At 44.6% G+C, this 19,867-nt stretch overlaps 1 protein-coding gene across 2 annotated transcripts in view; it reads right to left on the reverse strand.

The window, feature by feature from the left end:
* Positions 1-19,867, reverse strand: part of fastk (Fas-activated serine/threonine kinase) — an 80,151-nt gene that overhangs the window by 38,993 nt on the left and 21,291 nt on the right. For both annotated transcript variants that reach the window (XM_063061136.1, XM_063061126.1), the window contains exons 3-5: positions 16,742-17,212; positions 15,546-15,694; positions 7,047-7,263 (exon numbers count right to left, since the gene is read on the reverse strand). In XM_063061136.1, coding sequence (XP_062917206.1) covers positions 7,047-7,263; positions 15,546-15,694; positions 16,742-17,212 — 837 coding nt within the window. The remainder of the gene's footprint in view (positions 1-7,046; positions 7,264-15,545; positions 15,695-16,741; positions 17,213-19,867) is intronic.

The raw sequence follows: 19,867 nt of genomic DNA on the forward strand, positions 1-19,867 counted from the left end.
CGGCTTTGTGCGGAACCAAAGGAAATGGGGGAGATCTTAAATAGGTTTTTTTGCATCTGTATTTACTAAGGAAGCTGGCATGAAATCTATGGAATTGAGGGAATCAAGTAGTGAGACCATGGAAACTGTACAAATTGAAAAGGAGGAGGTGCTTGCTGTCTTGAGGAAAATTAAAGTGGATAAATCCCCGGGACCTGACACAGTGTTCCCTCGGACCTTGAAGGAGACTAGTGTTGAAATTGCGGGGGCCCTGGCAGAAATATTTAAAATGTCGCTGTCTACGGGTGAAGTGCCGGAGGATTGGAGAGTGGCTCATGTTGTTCCGTTGTTTAAAAAAGGATCGAAAAGTAATCCGGGAAATTATAGGCTGGTGAGTTTAATGTCAGTAGTAGGTAAGTTATTGGAGGGAGTACTAAGAGACAGAATCTACAAGCATTTGGATAGACAGGGGCTTATTAGGGAAAGTCAACATGGCTTTGTGCGTGGTAGGTCATGTTTGACCAATCTGTTGGAGTTTTTCGAGGAGGTTACCAGGAAAGTGGATGAAGGGAAGGCAGTGGATATTGTCTACATGGACTTCAGTAAGGCCTTTGACAAGGTCCCGCATGGGAGGTTAGTTAGGAAAATTCAGTTGCTAGGTATACATGGAGAGGTGGTAAATTGGATTAGACATCGGCTCGATGGAAGAAGCCAGAGAGTCGTGGTAGAGAATTGCTTCTCTGAGTGGAGGCCTGTGACTAGTGGTGTGCCACAGGGATCAGTGCTGGGTCCATTGTTATTTGTCATCTATATCAATGATCTGGATGATAATGTGGTAAATTGGATCAGCAGGTTTGCTGATGATACAAAGATTGGAGGTGTAGTAGACAGTGAGGAAGGTTTTCAGAGCCTGCAGAGGGACTTGGACCAGCTGGAAAAATGGGCTAAAAAATGTCAGATGGAGTTTAATACTGACAAGTGTGAGGTATTGCACATTGGAAGGACAAACCAACATAGAACATACAGGGTTAATGGTAAGGCACTGAGGAGTGCAGTGGAACAGAGGGATCTGGGAATACAGATACAAAATTCCCTAAAAGTGGTGTCACAGGTAGATAGGGTCGTAAAGAGAGCTTTTGGTACATTGGCCTTTATTAATCAAAGTATTGAGTATAAGAGCTGGAATGTTATGATGAGGTTGTATAAGGCATTGGTGAGGCCAAATCTGGAGTATTGTGTTCAGTTTTGGTCACCAAATTACAGGAAGGATATAAATATGGTTGAAAGAGTGCAGAGAAGGTTTACAAGGATGTTGCCGGGACTTGAGAAACTCAGTTAGAGAAAGGTTGAATAGGTTAGGACTTTATTCCCTGGAGCGTAGAAGAATGAGGGGAGATTTGATAGAGGTATATAAAATTATGATGGGTATAGATAGAGTGAATGCAAGCAGGCTTTTTCCACTGAGCCAAGGGGAGAAAAAAACCAGAGGACATGGGTTAAGGGTGAGGGGGGAAAAGTTTAAAGGGAACATTAGGGGGGGCTTCTTCACACAGAGAGTGGTGGGAGTATGGAATGAGCTGCCAGACGAGGTGGTAAATGCGGGTTCTTTTTTAACATTTAAGAATAAATTGGACAGATACATGGATGGGAGGTGTATGGAGGGATATGGTCCGTGTGCAGGTCAGTGGGACTAGGCAGAAAATGGTTCGGCACAGCCAAGAAGGGCCAAAGGGCCTGTTTCTGTGCTGTAGTTTCTATGGTTCTATGTTCTTCTTTGGCAATGGGATGACTGTAGCCTGCTTAAAGCAGCTGGGTACCTCAGATTGCCAAAGTGAGAAATTAAAGATATCAGTAAACCAGTTAGTTGATTAGCACAGATCTTCAGTACTTGGTTAGGCAGATTGTCTGGGCCAGATGCTTTCATGGGCTCATCCTCCAAAAGGATGTTACCACATCGGCCTCAGAGACTGAAATCACAGGGTCGTCAGTGGAGTTTGTGAAGGTGCCTCCATGTTATGTTGGTCAAAGTGAGTATAAAAGATATTGAGCTCAAATCTGGGAACTAAATCGTCTTGTCACATTATGTGACTTGGTTGTATTTTGTAGGACGTGTGAGAATTCAAACCCTGCCACAGCTGTCAAGCATCCTTCTGTGATTCAACTTTGGTCCGGAGTTGTCACTTTGCATGCGAAATGGCTTTCCAGAGGTTGTACCTGGGCCTCTTGTACTTTCTTTGGCTGTTAGACCTGAACAACACCAATCTAGCCCTCAGCAGATTGCAGATCTCTGGGTTCATCCAGGGCTTCAGGTTGGAGAAAGCTCTGAATGATTTTGCAGGGACATACTCATCCACGAGCGACTCTAATGTCTTTATAAAGCCCATAACAACTGTGGCGTATTCAATCAGATACTCTGATGAGCTCTTGAACGTGGCCCAGTCCACTGACTCATAGCAATCCTGTAACTGTTCTTCTGCCTCCCGTGACCACCTCTCTGTTGTATTTACCTCTGGTGACATAGACCATAAGACTCTAAGATCTTGGAGCAGAATTAGGCCATTTGGCCTCCCAAGTCTGCTCCACCATTTCATCATGGCTGATTCAACTTTTCTCTCAGACCTAATCTCCTGACTTCTCCCTGGATTCCTTCATGCACTGACCAATGAAGAATCTAGCAATCTCTGCCTGAAATATATTAAAAGACTTGGCCTCCACAGCTGCCTGTGACAACGAATTCCATAGATTCACCACTCTCTGGCTAAAGAAATTCCTCTTCACCTCCGCTCTAAACGGACGCCCCTCTGTTCTGAGACTGTGTCCCCTGGTCAGGCTCTCCTGCCACAGGAAACATCCTCTCCACATCCACTCTATCAAGGCCTTTCACCATTCAATAGGTTTCAATGAGGTCACCCCTCATTCTTCTGAATTCCAGTGAATACAGGCCCAAAGCCATCAGACACACTTCATATGACAAGCCATTCAACCCTGGAAATATTTTTGTCAACCTTCTTTGAACCCACTCCAGCTTCAGCACATTATTTCGAAGATAAGGGGCCCAAACCTGCTCACAATACTCTGTGAGGCCTCACTAGTGCTTTATTAAGTCTCAACATTACATCCTTGCTTTTCTATTCTAGTCCTCTTTAAATGAATGCTAATATTGCATTTGACTTCCTCACCTCAATCTCACTCCTCTGATGTTGAAGTCGCTTCGGCAGGAATCCGCGTAAAGACCAGAAGGAAGTGACAGGCACAGCAGGCTGTCGACAGAGCGGAGGCACGGCTGCGGCACATTTTGGTGGGCACTGTGGCAGTGGGACAGGCAGGACTGGGCTGTTTTCCCAAACCACGCTATGACAAAACCCGTGGAAAGGAGAAGCGCCAACCGGTTCAGAACAAGATACGAGCAGAAGTGGAGGAAGAACGATACAGCAAGATGGTTGGCATGTACAAACAAGGCGCCTGGACTAGATGGGAGCATGCTGCACCTTGCAAGTTCACCTGGACAGAGCTCTGGAGAGCCGAACCATTGCGCATCAAGTTTCTCATCCAATCAGTCTCTGACGTTCTCCCAAGCCCGGCCAACCTGCACAAGTGGGGCATGGCAAACACTCCAGCATGCCAGCTGTGCCAGAAGAGGGGCACCTTGGAGCATATCCTAAGTGGATGCCCAAAGTCGTTGGGAGAAGGTCAATACCGCTGGAGCCATGACCAAGTCCTAAGGTCTACGGCGGACACAATCAGCACAGTGATTCAAGACAGCAAAAATCAGCATGCTCCCAAACAGTCCATCACCTTTATTAGAGCCAGGGAGAAGGCACAACATCAACCTAGCTCCTCGGGAGGGCTTCTTGCCACTGCACGAGACTGGCAGCTCTGTTCCCAGAGAACATCGCAGCCACTCCACTCGGACATGGTGTTAATATCAGAGTCTACAAAGCAAGTGGTCCTGCTGGAACTTACTGTCCCCTGGGAAGACCGGATTGAAGAGGCCAATGAGCGCAAGAGGGCTGGACATACAGATCTTGTTGCAGAATGCTGGAGCAATGGCTGGAGAGCTCGCTGTGAGCCAGTCGAAGTTGGGTGCTGGGGCTTTGCTGGCCATACCTTACAGCGGACTCTAAAACTCCTTGGAGTTAAAGGACTGCAGTGCAGAAGAGCCACCAAGAACATTCTGGAGGCTGCTGAAAAGGCCTTGCAGTCGCTGTGAATCTGGAGGAGGGATCCGTGGATTAGTGCACCACTTGGACACAAGTCGGGGGCTGATCACCCCCAGCTGGGTCGGCCGGTCAAGGTTGTCTGATGATTAAAGACCCGAAACACCCTATGACCCCAGGTTCATCACTGAAGAGGTGTCCAAGTAGCACCAGCAGGTGTATTCTGCAAATTACTTCTTCAAACAATTCCAACAGATTTGTCAGGTAAGATTCTCCTTTCAGGAAATCAGTCTATTTTATTATGTGCCTCCAAGTACCCTGATACCCCATATTTAATAATCGACTCCAACATCTTCCCAACCACCGAGGTCAGACTATAGTTTCCTTTCTTCTGCCTCTCCCTTCTTGAAGAGTGGAGTGACATTTGCAATTTTCCAGTCTTCTGGAACCATTCAGAATCTAGTGATTCTTGAAAGATCAATACTAGTGTCTCCACAATCTCTTCAGCCACCTCCTTCAGAACTCTGGTCCAGGTGACTTATCTACCTTCAAACTTTCAGCTGCCGAAGAACCTTCTCTCTACTTATGGTAACTTCACACATTTCATGCCTTCTGACTCCAGGAACTTCCACCATACTGCTGATGACTTCCACAGTGAAGACTGATGCAAAATACTTATTCAATTTGTCCGCCATTTCTTTGTACCCTATCACAACCTCCCCAGCATTGTTTTTCAGTAGTCCAATATCCACTCTCAGCTCTCTTTTACACTTTGTATCTGAATAAACTTTTGGTATCCTCTTTAATATTATTGACTAGCTTACTTTCATAGTTCATCTTTACTTCCTTAATAACTTTTTTAGTTGTCTTCTGGTGGTTTTTAAAAGCTTCCCAATCTTCTAACCTCCCACTAATCTTTGATCTATTATAAACCTTCTCTTTGTAGTCCTGACGAAGGGTCTCGGCCCGAAACGTCGACTGTACCTCTTCCTAGACATGCTGCCTGGCCTGCTGCATTCACCAGCAACTTTGATGTCTGTTGCTTTGGTTTTTATGTCATCTTTGACTTCTCTTGTTAGCCATAGTTGAGTCATCTTTCCTTTAGAATACTTCTTTCTCTTTGGGATGTGTATAATCCTAAGCCTTCCAAATTGCTTCCAGAAATTCCAGCCATTGCTGCTCTGGCATCATCCCTGCCAGTGTTCTTTTCCAATCAATTCTGGCCAGTTCCTCTCTCATGCCTCTATAATTCCTTTTACTCCACTGTAAGACTGATACACCTGCCCCAAAGGGTTTTTTTTTAACCATAAGCTCTCTAATCAATTCCAGTTCATTGCACAACATCCAATCCAGAATAGTTGATACTCTAGTAAGTTCTACCATGAGCTGCTCAAAAAAGCCATCCCATGGGCACTCTAGAAATTCCCCTTCCTGTAATCCAGCAACAACCTGATTTTCCCAATCTACCTGGATATTGAAGTCTCCCATGATTATTGTAACATTGCCCTTTTGGTATGCATTTTCTATCTCCATTGAAATTTGTAGACAACATCCTTACTATTCTTTGAGGGGCTGTATACAACTCCCATCGGGGTCTTATTAACCTTGCTGTTCCTTAGCTCTATTCAGAATGATTCAACATCTTCCGACCCTACATCACCTCTTTCTAATTAACTTCTGCCTGCATGCAGACAGAAGGACAGCCAAATGAACAGATTTCCCAAAATACAGTCTATGTGTGGAACAGTAGGCATTACTGATCGTAGTGTAACAGTGGTTGAGAGTGTTGGGACCCTTGGTGCTGCAGGTGATATGTTGATGATAAATGGGCAGATATTTCTTCAAACAGGCCCAACTGTAGTCTCCTGCAATGACGTGTAAGGCACTGGGGCAGGTAGTTTCTTGTTTTCTAATTATGGTATTCAATACTTTAAGTGCTTGCTTATGATCTGCCTTTGATGGTATGTAATCTGCAAGCAGGATCACTGAGGAGAATAAGATGGTGCTGGCAATACACAACGATGTTTTGCAGGAGTTCACAAAACTTCTAAGAATACTTTAAGAGGGTGAACACACACAGTCCTCTTCCTCTGGAAAAGGAACCATAAGCAGAGGGCAGAGATTTAAGGTGAGAGGGGAGAAGTTCCAATAGAAACCCAACAGGTAACTTTTTCTCCCAAACAGTGACCAGTATCTAGATTAAGCCGTAAGAGGAAGTGGTTGAGGCAGGTACATTAACAACATTTGAAAGGTACATAGATATGGAACAATGTATGCAATTGGGGCTAGCTTAGATATGAGTCTTGGCTAGCAGTGACCAGTTGGGCCGAAAGGCCTATTTCCATATTGGTTGACCTTTGCAGAATTACTCACAGGTACTTGAAATGGGAGAACTACACAGACTAAGAGATCAGGATGACAGAGTGTGTATTGCTCCAACAGAGGCAATGGATGAAGATTCGATGTTCCTTAATTTAGTTTTACAATAAAGATACCTGGACAGCCGCATTAATCCCTAGCAACTTCACTCTTAAAGAACAATAGATGTTTGATGTGCACATATTTAATGCTTTCAGTTGCATAAGGGCTCACAGTTTTGGACAAATGGAGTGGGGACTAGGCTGGGAAATAACACAAGCTCATTCGATGGGACGAGTCACTGCAGCTTGATTTTGGTTTTCAAGTTATGATAAGGCTCCCTATGAAAACAATTAGCCTTGAGAGTCCTATTCAACCAACACATGGTTAGATCTATCAACCCAGAGGAGACGAACACTGATTGGAGAACAGTCTCCTGCCCTTGATGCAAATTCAGTAACAAAAGCTCCCAACTCACTGAAGAGAAGGACACACTACCTCGACAACCCAACTCCCTGTGGGACCACACCCCAGTGCCCACAGCCTACTTACTCATCACATTATTGACGAATGCAGCTGAGAAGACTCGGTCAAGTATGGCTCCAGGGAAATGGCCAAGCTGGAACATAGACATAAAAATGTTGACAGTGGCCAGGGGTGAGTTCATAGCCTTGACCTCCAGCACCGATTCTAGCTTTTCAAAGAACTTGGTTGCATTGGCAGGTTTGTAGTTCATCCGACTGAATGGAAAAACTAGTTTCTGAATTACCTAAAGGATGAAAGAGCACAAAGTTCAGTTGTAACACACGACTCAAAGCAAATTCACAGGTACAACTGGCCTTCACCCAAAGTAAGTACTCCTAACAGTTCTGGCAACTATAGTAAAGAATCACACACTTTCCAAAACTCCCAGAATAGCCCAGAACTTTGGGAAAAACTCACTCACCACTGGGAACCCAAGGAACTAATCTTAACACTGGATTTATTACCAAATATTAATCTTCAAACCCACATTGTTTCCCAAATTTTTCACAACCTTTCCCTCAATGTTAGCAAAACAGCTTGTCATTGACTGCAGGAAGGGAGAGGTGCACACCTTCCTGTCCACAACAATTGTACTGAGGTTTACACCTTAAGACATAGGAGCAGAATTAGGCCATCTGGCCCATCGAGTCTGCTCCGCCATTCAATCACGGCTGATCCTTTATTTTCTCCTCCTCAACCCTAGTTCCCGGCATTTTCCCAGTAACATTTGATGCCATGTCCAATCAAGAACCTATGAATCTCTGCCTTAAATACACCCAACGACCTGGCCTCCATCACTGCACGTGGCAATAATTCCATAAATTCACCACCCTTTGGCTGAAGAAATTTCTCGCATTTGTTTTGAAAGGGCGCCCCTCTATCCTGAGGCTGTGCCCTCTTGTCCCAGACTCTCCCACCATGGGAACTATCCTTTCCACATTTGAAAGGTTTCAATGAGATCCACCCATCACCCTTCCAAATCCCAGCGAGTATAGACCCAGAGCCATCAAACGTTCCTCGTATGTTAACTCTTTCATTCCTGGAATAATCTTTATGAACCTCTTCTAGACCCTCTCCAATGCCAGCACATCTTTTCTAAGATGAGGGGCACAAAACTGTTCATAATACTCAAGGTGAGGCCTCACCAGTGTCTTATAAAGCCTCAGCATCACATCTTTGCTCTTGTATTCTAGACCTCTTGAAATGAATGCTAACATGACATTTGCCTTCCTCACCTCCAACTCGGCCCGCAAGTTAACCTTTAGGGTGTTCTGCACAAAGACTCCCAAATACATTTGCATCTCAGATTTTTGGATTTTCTCCATTTAGAAAACAGTCCGCACATTTACTTCTAATACCAAAGAGCAGGACCATGCATTTTCCAAGATTGTATTTCATTTGCCACTTTCTTGCCCATTCTCCTAATCTGTCTAAGTCCTTCTGCATCTTTCTTGTTTCCTCAACACTACCTGCATCTCCACCAATCTTTGTATCATCTGCAAACTTGGCAACAAAGCCATCTATTCCATCATCTAAATCATTTATATATAGCATAAAAAGAAGTGGTCCCAATACTGATCCCTGCAGAATGCCACAAATCACTGGCAGCCGACCAGACAAGGATCCTTTTATCGCCACTCGCTGCCTCCTACCAATCAGCCATGCTCTAACCATGTTAGTAACTTTCCTGTAATACCATGGGCTCTTAACTTGGTAAGCAGCCTCATATGTGGCACCTTGTCAAAGGCCTTCTGAAAATCCAAATATCCAAAACCACTGCATCCCTTTATCTATCTTATTTGTAATCTCAAAGAATTCCAACAGGTTCATCAGGCAGGATTCTCCCTGAAGGAAACCATGCTGACTTTGTACTATCTTGTCCTGTGTCACCAAGTACTCCATCACCTTATCTTTAACAATTGACTCTTAACATCTTCACAATCACTGAGGTCAGGCTAACTTGTCCACAATTTCCCTTCTGCTGCCTTTCTCCTTTCTTAAAGAGTAGAGTAACGTTTTCAATTTTCCAGTCTTCACAATCTCTAACGCAAACACGAGAAAATCTGCAGATGCTGGAAATTCAAGCAACACACACAAAATGCTGGTGGAACACAGCAGGCCAGGCAGCATCTATAGGAAGAAGTACAGTCGACGTTTTGGGCTGAGACCCTTCGACTCTGAAAGAAGAGATAGTACTCTGGCTCCGGCTGGTGGCGTAGTGGCATCAGCGCTGGACTGCGGGGTGGAGGTTCCAAAGTTCACACCCAGCCAGCTCCTCCTGGCACGCTTTCCATCCATGCGGGGTTAAGAGCTGGTGATCTCTTCGAAAAAAAACTCACACAGCAGAAGGAAATGGCAAACCACTGCTGTAACTTACCTCATACATGAATTCCAACTATGTCAGAATGGCGTGGGAGGAAGTTGTCCGCTACCCAGAAAAATTCCAGATGCGACCTACATTATCCCTCTCCCACTTTCAAATCTCTTACTATCTCTTCTTTCAGTTAGTCCTGACGAAGGGTCTCGACCCGAAACGCTGACTGTACTTCTTCCTATAGATGCTGCCTGGCCTACTGCATTCCACCAGCATTTTGTGTGAGTTGCTACAATCTCTAACACCACTTCTTTCAGACCCTAGGGTACAGCTCCTCTGGTCTGGGTGACTTATCTACCTTTAGGTCTTTCAGCTTTTTGAGCACCTTCTCTCTTGTAACAATAGCTACATCCACTTCTCTTCCTTCACACATGACAACATCAGGCATACTGCTAGTGTCTTCCACAGTGAAGACTGATGGAAAATTCTCATTTAGTTCATCAGCCATCTCCTTGTTCCCCAATATTATCTCTCCTGCCTCATTTTCTAGTGGTCCTATACCCACTCTCATTTCTCTCTTATTTTTAACATACTTGAACAAGCTTTTACTATTTGATATTATTTGCTAGCTTGCTTTCATATTTCACCTCTTCCCTTCTAATGATTTTTGTAGTTGCTCTCTATAGGTGTTTAAAAACTTCCCAATCTCTCTATCTTCCCATCATTTTTGCTTTGTTGTGTGCCCTTTCTTTTGCTTTTACAATAGCTTTGACTTTCCTTGTCAGCCATGGTTGCACTATTTTACCACTTGAGTATTTTTTTCATTTTTGGAATACACATGTCCTGCACCTTCCTTATTTTTCCTGGAAACACACACCATTGTTGCTCTGGTGACATCCCTGCCAGCAGCTCCTTCCAATTTACTTTGGCCAACTCCTCTCTCATACCACTGTAATTTCCCTTTCTCCACTGAAATACTGCTATGTCAGACTTTACTTTCTCCCTATCTAATTTCAAGTGGAACTCAATCATATTGTAATTATTGGTTCCTAAGGGTTCTTCTACCTTAAGCTCCCTCATTGCCTCTGGTTCATTACACTCAATCCAGTATAGCTGATCCCCTGGCAGGCTCAACGACAAACTGCTCTAAAACGCCATCTCTTAGGCATTCAACAAACTCTCTCTCTTGAGATCCATTACCAACCTGATATTTCCAATCGACTTGCATGTTAAAATCTCCCACGACTACCATAACATTGCCCTTTTGACACGTCTTTTCTAATTCCTGTTGTAATCTGTGGTCCATCTCTTAGCCACTGTTGGGAGGCCTGTATATAACTGCCATCAACATCCTTTTCCCCTTGCAGTTTCTTAACTCAACCCACAAGGATTCAACATCTTCCGATCCTATGTCACATCTTTCTACTGATTTGATGCTATTCTTTACCAGTAGAGCCACACCTCACCTTCCTTTCCCTTTGATATAACGTGTTACCTTAGACATTTAGCTCCCAACTACAATCATCCTTCTGCCACGATTTAGTGATGGCCTCAACATCATACCTGGCAATCTGTAATGGTGCAACAAGATCAACCACCTTATTTAGAACATAGAAACCCTACAGCACAGTACAGGCCCTTCGGCCCACAAAGCTATGCCGAACATGTCCTTACCTTAGAACTATCTGGGCTTTACCCATTGCCCTCTATTTTTCTAAGCTCCATGTATCCATCCAGGAGTCTCTTAAAAGACCCTATCGTTTCCACCTCCACCACCGCCAGCCCATTCCACACACTCACCACTCTCTCAGTGAAAAACTTAAACCTGGCATCTCCTCTGCACTTACTTCCAAACACCTTAAAACTATGCCCTCTCATGCTAGCCATTTCAGCCCTGGGGAAAAGCCTTGACTATCCACACGATCAATGCTTCTCATTATCTTGTACACCTCTATCAGGTCACCTCTCATCCTCCGTTGCTCCAAGGAGAAAAGGCCCAGTTCAGTCAACCTATTTCTTATACTACACGCGTTTAGATACAACACCTTGAGTACCGTATTTGCTATCCTTTCTGATTTTGCATCCCTAATGTTTTGATACTTAGCCTGTTAGTTGCAACTAAGTCCCATCACCTGCATCCCCTTCCTGACAGTCTGACTGCACGTTATCTTTACTTTTTTACCATTTGACCTATCCTGAGTCCCTTCACTCCAGTTCCCACCCCACTGCCAAATTAGTTTAAACCCTCCCCAACAGCTCTAACAAACCTGCCCACAAGAATATTTGTCCCCCTCGGGTTCAGGTGCAACCCGTCACTTTTGAACAGGTCATACCTCCCCCACCAAAAAGAGATCCCAATGATCCGAGAACCTGAAGCCCTGCCCCCTGCACCAGCTTCTCAGCCATGCATTTATCTGCCAAATCATCCTGTTTCTACCCTCACTGACGTGTGACACAGGTAGCAGTCCAGAAATTACTATCTGGGAGGTCCTGCTTCTCAGCTTTCTAACTACCTCTCTCAATTCTCTTTTCAGGACCGCTCTGCTCTTCCTTCCTATGTCATTGGTACCAATATGCACCAAGACATCTGGCTGCTCCCCCTCCCTCTCCAAAATGTTGTGGACGCGATCTGAGACGTCCCTGACCCTGGCCCCTGGGAGGCAACATACCATCCGGGTATCCTGTTCACATCTACAAGAATCTCCTGTCTGTTCCCCCCACTACTGAGTCCCCTAACACTATTGCTTCCTCCTTCTCTTTTTTTCCCCTTCTGCACCATCGACCCATGCTCACTACCTGTAACCCAGTCGCCATGGCATTCTCCAGGGAGATTATCCCCCATAAAAGTATCCAAAGTGGTTTACTTACTTTTGAGGGGAATGGCCACAGGTATACTCTGCTCGAACTGCCTATTTCCAACTCTCCTGATAGTCACCCAGCCACTCACCTCCTGCAACTTTGAGGTGACTACTTCCCTGTAACTTTGATCAATTATCTCCTCACTCTCCCATACAAGCAGAAGGTCATCCAGTTGCTGCTCCAGATTCCTAACACAGTTTTCAAGGAGCTGCAGTCAGATGCACTTCAAGCAGATGTAATTCCCCGGAAGACTCTGGGTCTCCCAGTTCTTCAAAATCTGGCACGAAGAACACACCACAGCCATTTAAATGGTACGGTAAGAGAGACAAAAGAACAAAAAGGAACCCTTAACAGATGCTTTACACAGAGCCGACACCTCTTCTGAGCCGAAGCCTCTTTTGAGCCAAAGCCTGTCGCTTCTACTCCCCCCACTGGCCTACTCCCAACAACGCCGCTGCGCTTACCCCTCCTGCACTTTTATGTCGTGCTGAAACGTTCAAGTTGCAAGGAATGAACATCACCTATAGCCTGTCCTGTTCCAACTATGTCAACATCAAGGCCAAGAAAATTCACCACTGCCTATACCTCCCCAAGAAGCTGAAAAAATTGTCCGTTTGAACCAAACCAATTTTTATCTATGCACCACAGAAACCATGCAATGCAGAGGCATCACAGCTTGGTTTTGGAACTATTCTGCTTATGACAAGAAACTGCAGAGTTGTAGACACATCATAGAAACAATCTTCTCAGCCTTGGTAAAGCAACAACACAATCAAAGACTCCATCCAAACTGGACATTCTCTCTTTTCCCCCTTCTCCCATGGAGTAATTATTACAAAAGCCTGAAGGCACATACCGCCAGGCTCAAGAACAGTTTGCATCTCACTTCTAACATTAGTGAATGGTTCCATGGTACAATAAGATGGGAGTCTTGACCTCACACTCTACTTTGTTTTCATCTTTGCATGTTATTGCCCTTGCAGTGTACTTTCTCTGGAGCTTTTACATTTTATTCTGCATTCTGTTATGTTTATTATCTTGTACTACCCCAATGCACTATCATAATAAAATTATCTATATATACAGTATGCAAGGCAAGTTTTTTCTATACATCTGTACATATAATAATGAACTAATTTACTAATCTAATCTAAGCATTCATTCAGATTTTTCAATATGAGAACGTATGTAAAATCTGGCAACTTAATTTAGGAGAAACTACTATTTACACTGGCTAACCTTAGCTCTGTCCCTAATCACCTCTTATTTACAGATCCATTAGCAAGACTCATGTTCCCCTGACCAGCATCATAGATTGACAGAACGCTCTGAGAAAAACAGTTTCATCACTGGGAAACTCTCCCCATCCCCAGCCACCTCTGCCCTCCCCGGGACTCTGATACTGGGACCATCCTAGGGTCGCCCTTCTGTCCATAGAGCTTCAAAGGGTGAATGTCAGGCTGATGTCCCGCTGGTTGGGGTATCTACAACCAGGGATCACAGTCCCTAAGTAAATGATCAGCCAATGTGAGAAGAGATTGCTTCATTGAAGGGCAGTAAATCTTTGGAATTCTCTACCTTCACAGACTATGGAGTCAGGTGCTGAGTATATTCAAGATGGACTGATAGATTCAGACATTAAAGGAATCAAAGGGTTGATACAAGAAAGCAGTGCTGAGGCCATGAAATTGACTGGCCGAGCAGCTTTAGAGGGCTGAGTAACCTACTCTTGTTTGCATTTCTTTTGTTTTGCGTATATTTGAAACACACTGCCAGAGGGGGTGGTGGAATTATATACAATTACTGTATTCAGGAGGCATTTAGATGCTTAAATAGGTAAGGCAAAGAAGGATCCAGACACAATGCAGGCGAATGGGATTAGTGTTGATGGGCAAAAGCGTCAGCGTGGATATGAAGAGCCACAGAAAGGCCAGTTTCTGTGCTGTAAGACTCTCTCGACACTCACAGTATCTCCAGAAAACTATGGGCAGGACGGTGGTGTAACGTTTAGCAAAACACCATTACTGCGCCAATGACCCGGATTCAATTCCACCACTATCTGTAAGGAACACACACAAAATGCTAGAGGAACTCAGCAGGCCAGGCAGCACCTATGCCTGTACCCACTTTCTGCTTTCTGCAGGGATCATTCCCTGTGCTACTCCCTTGTCCATTTGTCCCTCCCCATTGATCTCCCTCCTGGCACTTAACCTTGCAAGTAAAACAAGTGCTATACCTAGCATTACACCTCCTCCCTCGCTACCACTCAGGGCTCCAAATAGTCCTTTCAGGTGAGATGACACTTCACCTGCGAGTATGTTGGGGTCATATATTGTGTCCAGGCTCCCAGTGTAGCCTCCTGTACGTGTATATCAGCGACAACCGATGTAGATTGGGAGCCTGCTTCGCCAAGCACCTATGCTCTGACCGCCAGCAAAAGCGGGATCTCCCAGTAGCCACCCATTTTAATTCCACTTCCCATTCCAACATACCTATCCTTGGCCCCTCTACTTTCCCGATGAGGCCACACTCAGGTTTGAGGAGCAACACCTTATATTCCACCTGGGTAGCCTCCAACCTGATGGCATGAACATCGATATCTTGAACTTCTAGTTATGGCCCCCCACCCCCTTCCTCCACCATTCCCCATCCACTTTTCCCTCTCTCACCTTATCCTTGTCTGCCCATCGCCTTCCTCCAGTGCTCCTCCCCCTTTTTCTTTCTTCCATGGCCTTCTGTCCTCTACTATCAAATTCCCCATTCTCCAGCCCTGTATCTCTTTCACCAATCAATTTCCCAGCTCTTCACTTCAGCCCTCTCCCGGTTTCACCCATCACCTTGTGTTTCTCCCTCCCCTCCCCCCAACCTTCAACTCCGACTCTTTATCTTTTTGTTTCCAGTACTGCTGAAGGGTCTCGGGCGGAAACGTCGACTGTACTCTTTTCCATAGATGCTGCCTGCCCTGCTGAGTTCCTCCAGCATTTTGTGTGCGTTGCTTGGATTTCCAGCAAGTGCAGATTTTCTCATTTGCGATTGGACTATCTGTAAGGAGTTTGTACGTTCTCCCCGTAAATGCATGGGTTTCCTCCAGGTGCTCCAGTTTCCTCACACATTCCAAAGCCGTACTGGTTAGTAGGTTAATTGGTCACCATTGGTGTAATTGGGCAGGAAGGGCCTGTTTCTGTGCTGTATTTCCACATACAAAACTTCAGAGATCACTATCCTCATCCCTCCAGATACCGTGCACCATTTCTTTGTTAGGGACTCCTTAATGACCTTTAGCTCGCTCCTTTAGCCCTGCTGCTACCCCAGAGGGGGCTTTCCCTTAGGTTCATACAGCTGGGAGTCATTACCTTACTGTCCAGGTAGTCACCCTTTTTGATTAGGAACTCTGCAATCGTGTCCAGAAGTTTGCCTTCACGCAGTCGATGACGGGCAATATATTTTGCAATCAGGGCCATGGTATAAGGGGTGATGCTGTCCACTTTTTTAGGAAGTTCTTCTAAAACAGAAAGAAACATATTTCAAGCTGTGATTCTCTTCAGTCCAGTGACTTTGATATCCCAGACGACAAAGCAGGAAGCACCAGTAATGTTAGACTGCATCATGCTTCTAACTTCAAGCAGGGATTTCTGCTTAGAGCTGTCTGTACAAACACACACAAAAAACTGACCTCAACTTTGATAGTTTTAACATTGTGAAGTCTGGTGCACATGCTGAAGGTGACACAAGGATTGAGGTTAACAGGGGTAGCTGCAACTTCAGGAGAAAAGAGGGACACCGACCTATTGATAGCTTGTTTCTAAAGGCCGTGAGAAGCAGTACAAGGATTAGTGATTAATTTCTGCACTGATAAGTGAAGGACCATGTGAACGTCATTTGGATAAAAATTGTGCAATACTAAAGATGATACTGAAGGAACTGAAGAGATTTATGAGGGCGTTGCCAGGACTCAAAAAGACGAGTTAATAGGAAAAGGTTGGCCAAGGTATAATTTTACCCCTTGGAATGTAGGAGACTGAGGGGTGACCTTATAGAGGTGTATAAAGTCACGATGAGTATAGATAGGATGCACAGAGTCTTTTTCCCAGGGAAGTAAGAGGGCATAGTTTTAAGATCGGAGTGGGGGGTGGGGGGGGGGGAAGATTCAAAGTGCCCCTAAGGGTAACTTCTTCACAGAGTGTGGTGTGTATATGGCCAGAGGAAGCAGCAGAGGGAGGAACAATAACAATATTCAAAAGACAAGTGCATGGATATGGATCAAACATGGGCAATGGGACTACCCTGGAGGGCACTCTGATTGGCACAGACAAGCTGGGCCAAAGGGACTGTTTTATGCTGTATTACTCTATGACTAATGAGACTTCAGCACTTGCTTAGGTTTGCATCTGTATTTTCATAAGTAACAGTGCATTCTTTCACAGCATTACAGGGTTACCTGTATTTATACAAGTCACTGCTGGTTGGAGCTCAGGGCTGAAAACTAATTGTCTGTACATTTATTGTTGGGCATCACTTTTAATGACCTAAAAGGTTAGCAGTTTCCTACCTGCCAGGCTGCTGATGAATTTTTCCTGCCTATTTTCATAGAAGATATGAGAGCTGAAGATCAGCTCCAGTGACTTATTGCTGGCCTCCCGACAACATGTGGCAAGCATCTCGTCCAGCAGGGTCATCTCATGGTCCCTCACATTGGCAACGTGCCCCAGTGTGTGCTTGACCAGCCGCAGGATCTTGCGGTTGTTGAGAAGCTGCTCACTAGTGTAGGAGTCAGACTGCAGCGCCTGTGACTTCAATCTGTAGTAAGAGAGCAAGAGGAAAAGAGTCTGGGGATGACGCTCCTTCTCAATGTTCTTCTCCAAGCCAGCGAGGCAGCTCTCAACCAGCGGGTGCTGTGTGGACCGATGCAGTTTCATGACACTACTGAAAACCATGGAGACATCCTTCTGGTTGAACTGAGTGAGCCGGACTCGCGACTCCTCCTCCAGGACCTGAACAATCTTGGAATCACTGGGAAGACCTGTCAGCAGAAGAGAAGTAACCCAGTTTGACACAGAGAAGAAGCCAATGTTGATTTGATGTGGGCAGAGCCAACATGTCTAGTCTTTATTATCTACAACCAAGGGCCACTTCAGTGGGGTTGGGGGAGAGGTATCCCAGTCCACACCCCCCTGAAAGTGGCAATGCACACAAATACGGTGGTATAGAGAATGTATGAAATGCATGTCTTTGTTGCTAGGGCAGAGAGCTTAAAAAATTATAAAGTCATGTTCCAGATATATAAAACTTTGGTGAAGTTGTACAGGAAGTATTGTATGCAGTTCTGATTACCCCATTACAGATGCTATTTGGATCAGAGGATATTAACTATAAAGAGAGGTTGGACAAAGTTAGTTGTTTTCTCTGGAGCTCCAGAGGCTAAGGGGAGACCTGACAGAAATGTATAAAATTATGAGAGACATAGATAGGATAGATTAGAATCTTTTCCCACCAGGATAGAAATATTGAAAAACAGAAGGCATAACTTTAAGGTACAAAGGGGAAAGCTTACAGGGGATGGGTAGGCAAGCTTTTTTTTTAAACAGAGAGTGATGAGTGCCTGGAATGGATTTGCCAGGGATGGTGGTGGAAGCAGGTAAGATAGAGGCATTCAATAGACTTTCAGATAAGCAACTGAATGTGCAGGGAAAGGAGGGATATGGATCATGTGCAGACAGAAGGGATTAATTTAATTTGACATGATGCTCAGCACAGACATTGTGCTTCGTGGACCAAAGGGCCTTTTCCAGTGCTGTACTGTTTTATACTTTCTTTGGGGACAGCCATGCAGGGGGGTACAGGAATGGAGTATCAGTCCGTTTCAGCATGTTTCCTTGCCCTGTACACAGAGGTGAAACAGTTAAGATTCTATGACACAAACACAAGGAAATCTGCGGATGGTGAAATTTCAAGCAACACCCATAAAAGTTGCTGGTGAATGCAGCAGGCCAGGCCAGGCAGCATCTCTAGGATCCTAGAGCTGCTGCCTGACCCGCTGCGTTCACCAGCAAGATTCTATGACAGATCGGATTCGGGTCTGTTTCACTTCATATAAGATAGTGATAATTTGTTATTTTGTGGCAACAGTACAATGCAAAAACAAACAATACTATAAATTATAATATTTTTAAAAAATGGAATGACAAGATAGTGTTCATGAGCTCATGCACGATTCAGAAATCTAACAGAAAATGGGAAGAAGCGATATGTGAATCACTGCAAAACAGAATTCTGTGCCTTCTCCTTGACAGTAGGAATGAGAAGAGGGCATGCCCCATTTCATTTTTAATGAGACCAGAATTTTATTTCGAGAACTTTTAAATTGAATTTAATTTACATTTGGAAACACAGGAGACTGCAGATGCCACAGCGCGGAGAAACAAACCCACTGGGTTAAGTAGCAGTGGAGGGATGAAAGGAATAGTGGGCACTTTGGGTGGAAACCCTCCATCACCAGTTCACACGTTTCATACCCTGCTCTGAACCAGTTACATTCCCAGTGACTTTACTAGATGGGTTTCTATACAACAGTTACAAATGGAGTGCAAGGTCAAACATGACATGTTCTCACTAAATGACAACAGATTTGAAGGGCCACGTATTCCATCTTGAGTGCCTCTCTCCTGTACTTGTGCACTCTGAGCATGCCCCACAGATTCCAGATTTCATGCATTCTTCAGTAACTTATTGACTGTGTATGACTCACGAGAATGTGCTTGTGGGCACCATTTTAGACACATGAGTGATTCCTTCCACATAAGACAGCCAAGTGGCACGCAGCGACTGTTCAGGTGAACAACTGGTTGATTCCAGTCCCATGCTGTGTCACTTTGGCAGAGGGAACTCTGCTGCTGTAAATGGGAGTGAAAGAATCCTGGATGTTTACTGAATGAGAGGCGGCACCCAGCTGCCACCAGAGAGCAAGCACAAGGTCAGACAGCAGTAATTCCACATACTGTTGCTGCTGCTGGCAGCTGCCTCCAGCCAGACTCCCCAGAATCTCTCTACAGAATTCTTTATTCCCTGAGAGAAGTAGCACAGATTGAGAACAGGAGGACATGCCTCAATACTACTGTGCTCATGGTAGGAAGTTTGGCTTGCCTTATCTGTAAACAGATTAAAGACCCCTTTGATTATTGTATTACTCTTCTAATAGCCTTTATCTGATCACTGCTGGTATAATTCACTTTCTGAAAAGTTCCTTGAGATAGTAGACAACTTATTTTTTAAAGATCTCTGAGGCCGGGGTGGGATTTAAAACAGTTGAAGAGAAATGACTAAAAGATGGACCAGGAAGGAAAAAACGGACAATGATAATCAGTCTGTTACGAAGGGAAAGAATATATAAATGGGCTACCACTTATAGTCAGAGCAGCAAAAAATAATGCACAGACAGAAACTTAAGGTTCGTTATCTGAATGCACATAGAATTTATGGAAAAGGTGAGAGCTCATGGCACAGAAACAATAAAAATGGACACAGATATGATTGCAAAGTAATCAACTTTAGGAATTAAATAGTTCATGGTCCCTAATATTCAGACATAAAGTAAAAGGGTGTAGGATAGCCCTGAATGTGGTACAGGAAACAGAGAGGATTAATTTTAGCTCCAAAAAAAAAGGAAGTCGGATCAGGA

The sequence above is a fragment of the Mobula hypostoma genome, chromosome 1, assembly GCF_963921235.1.
Source record: "Mobula hypostoma chromosome 1, sMobHyp1.1, whole genome shotgun sequence".
In the NCBI taxonomy this organism is placed as follows: Eukaryota; Metazoa; Chordata; class Chondrichthyes; order Myliobatiformes; family Myliobatidae; genus Mobula; species Mobula hypostoma.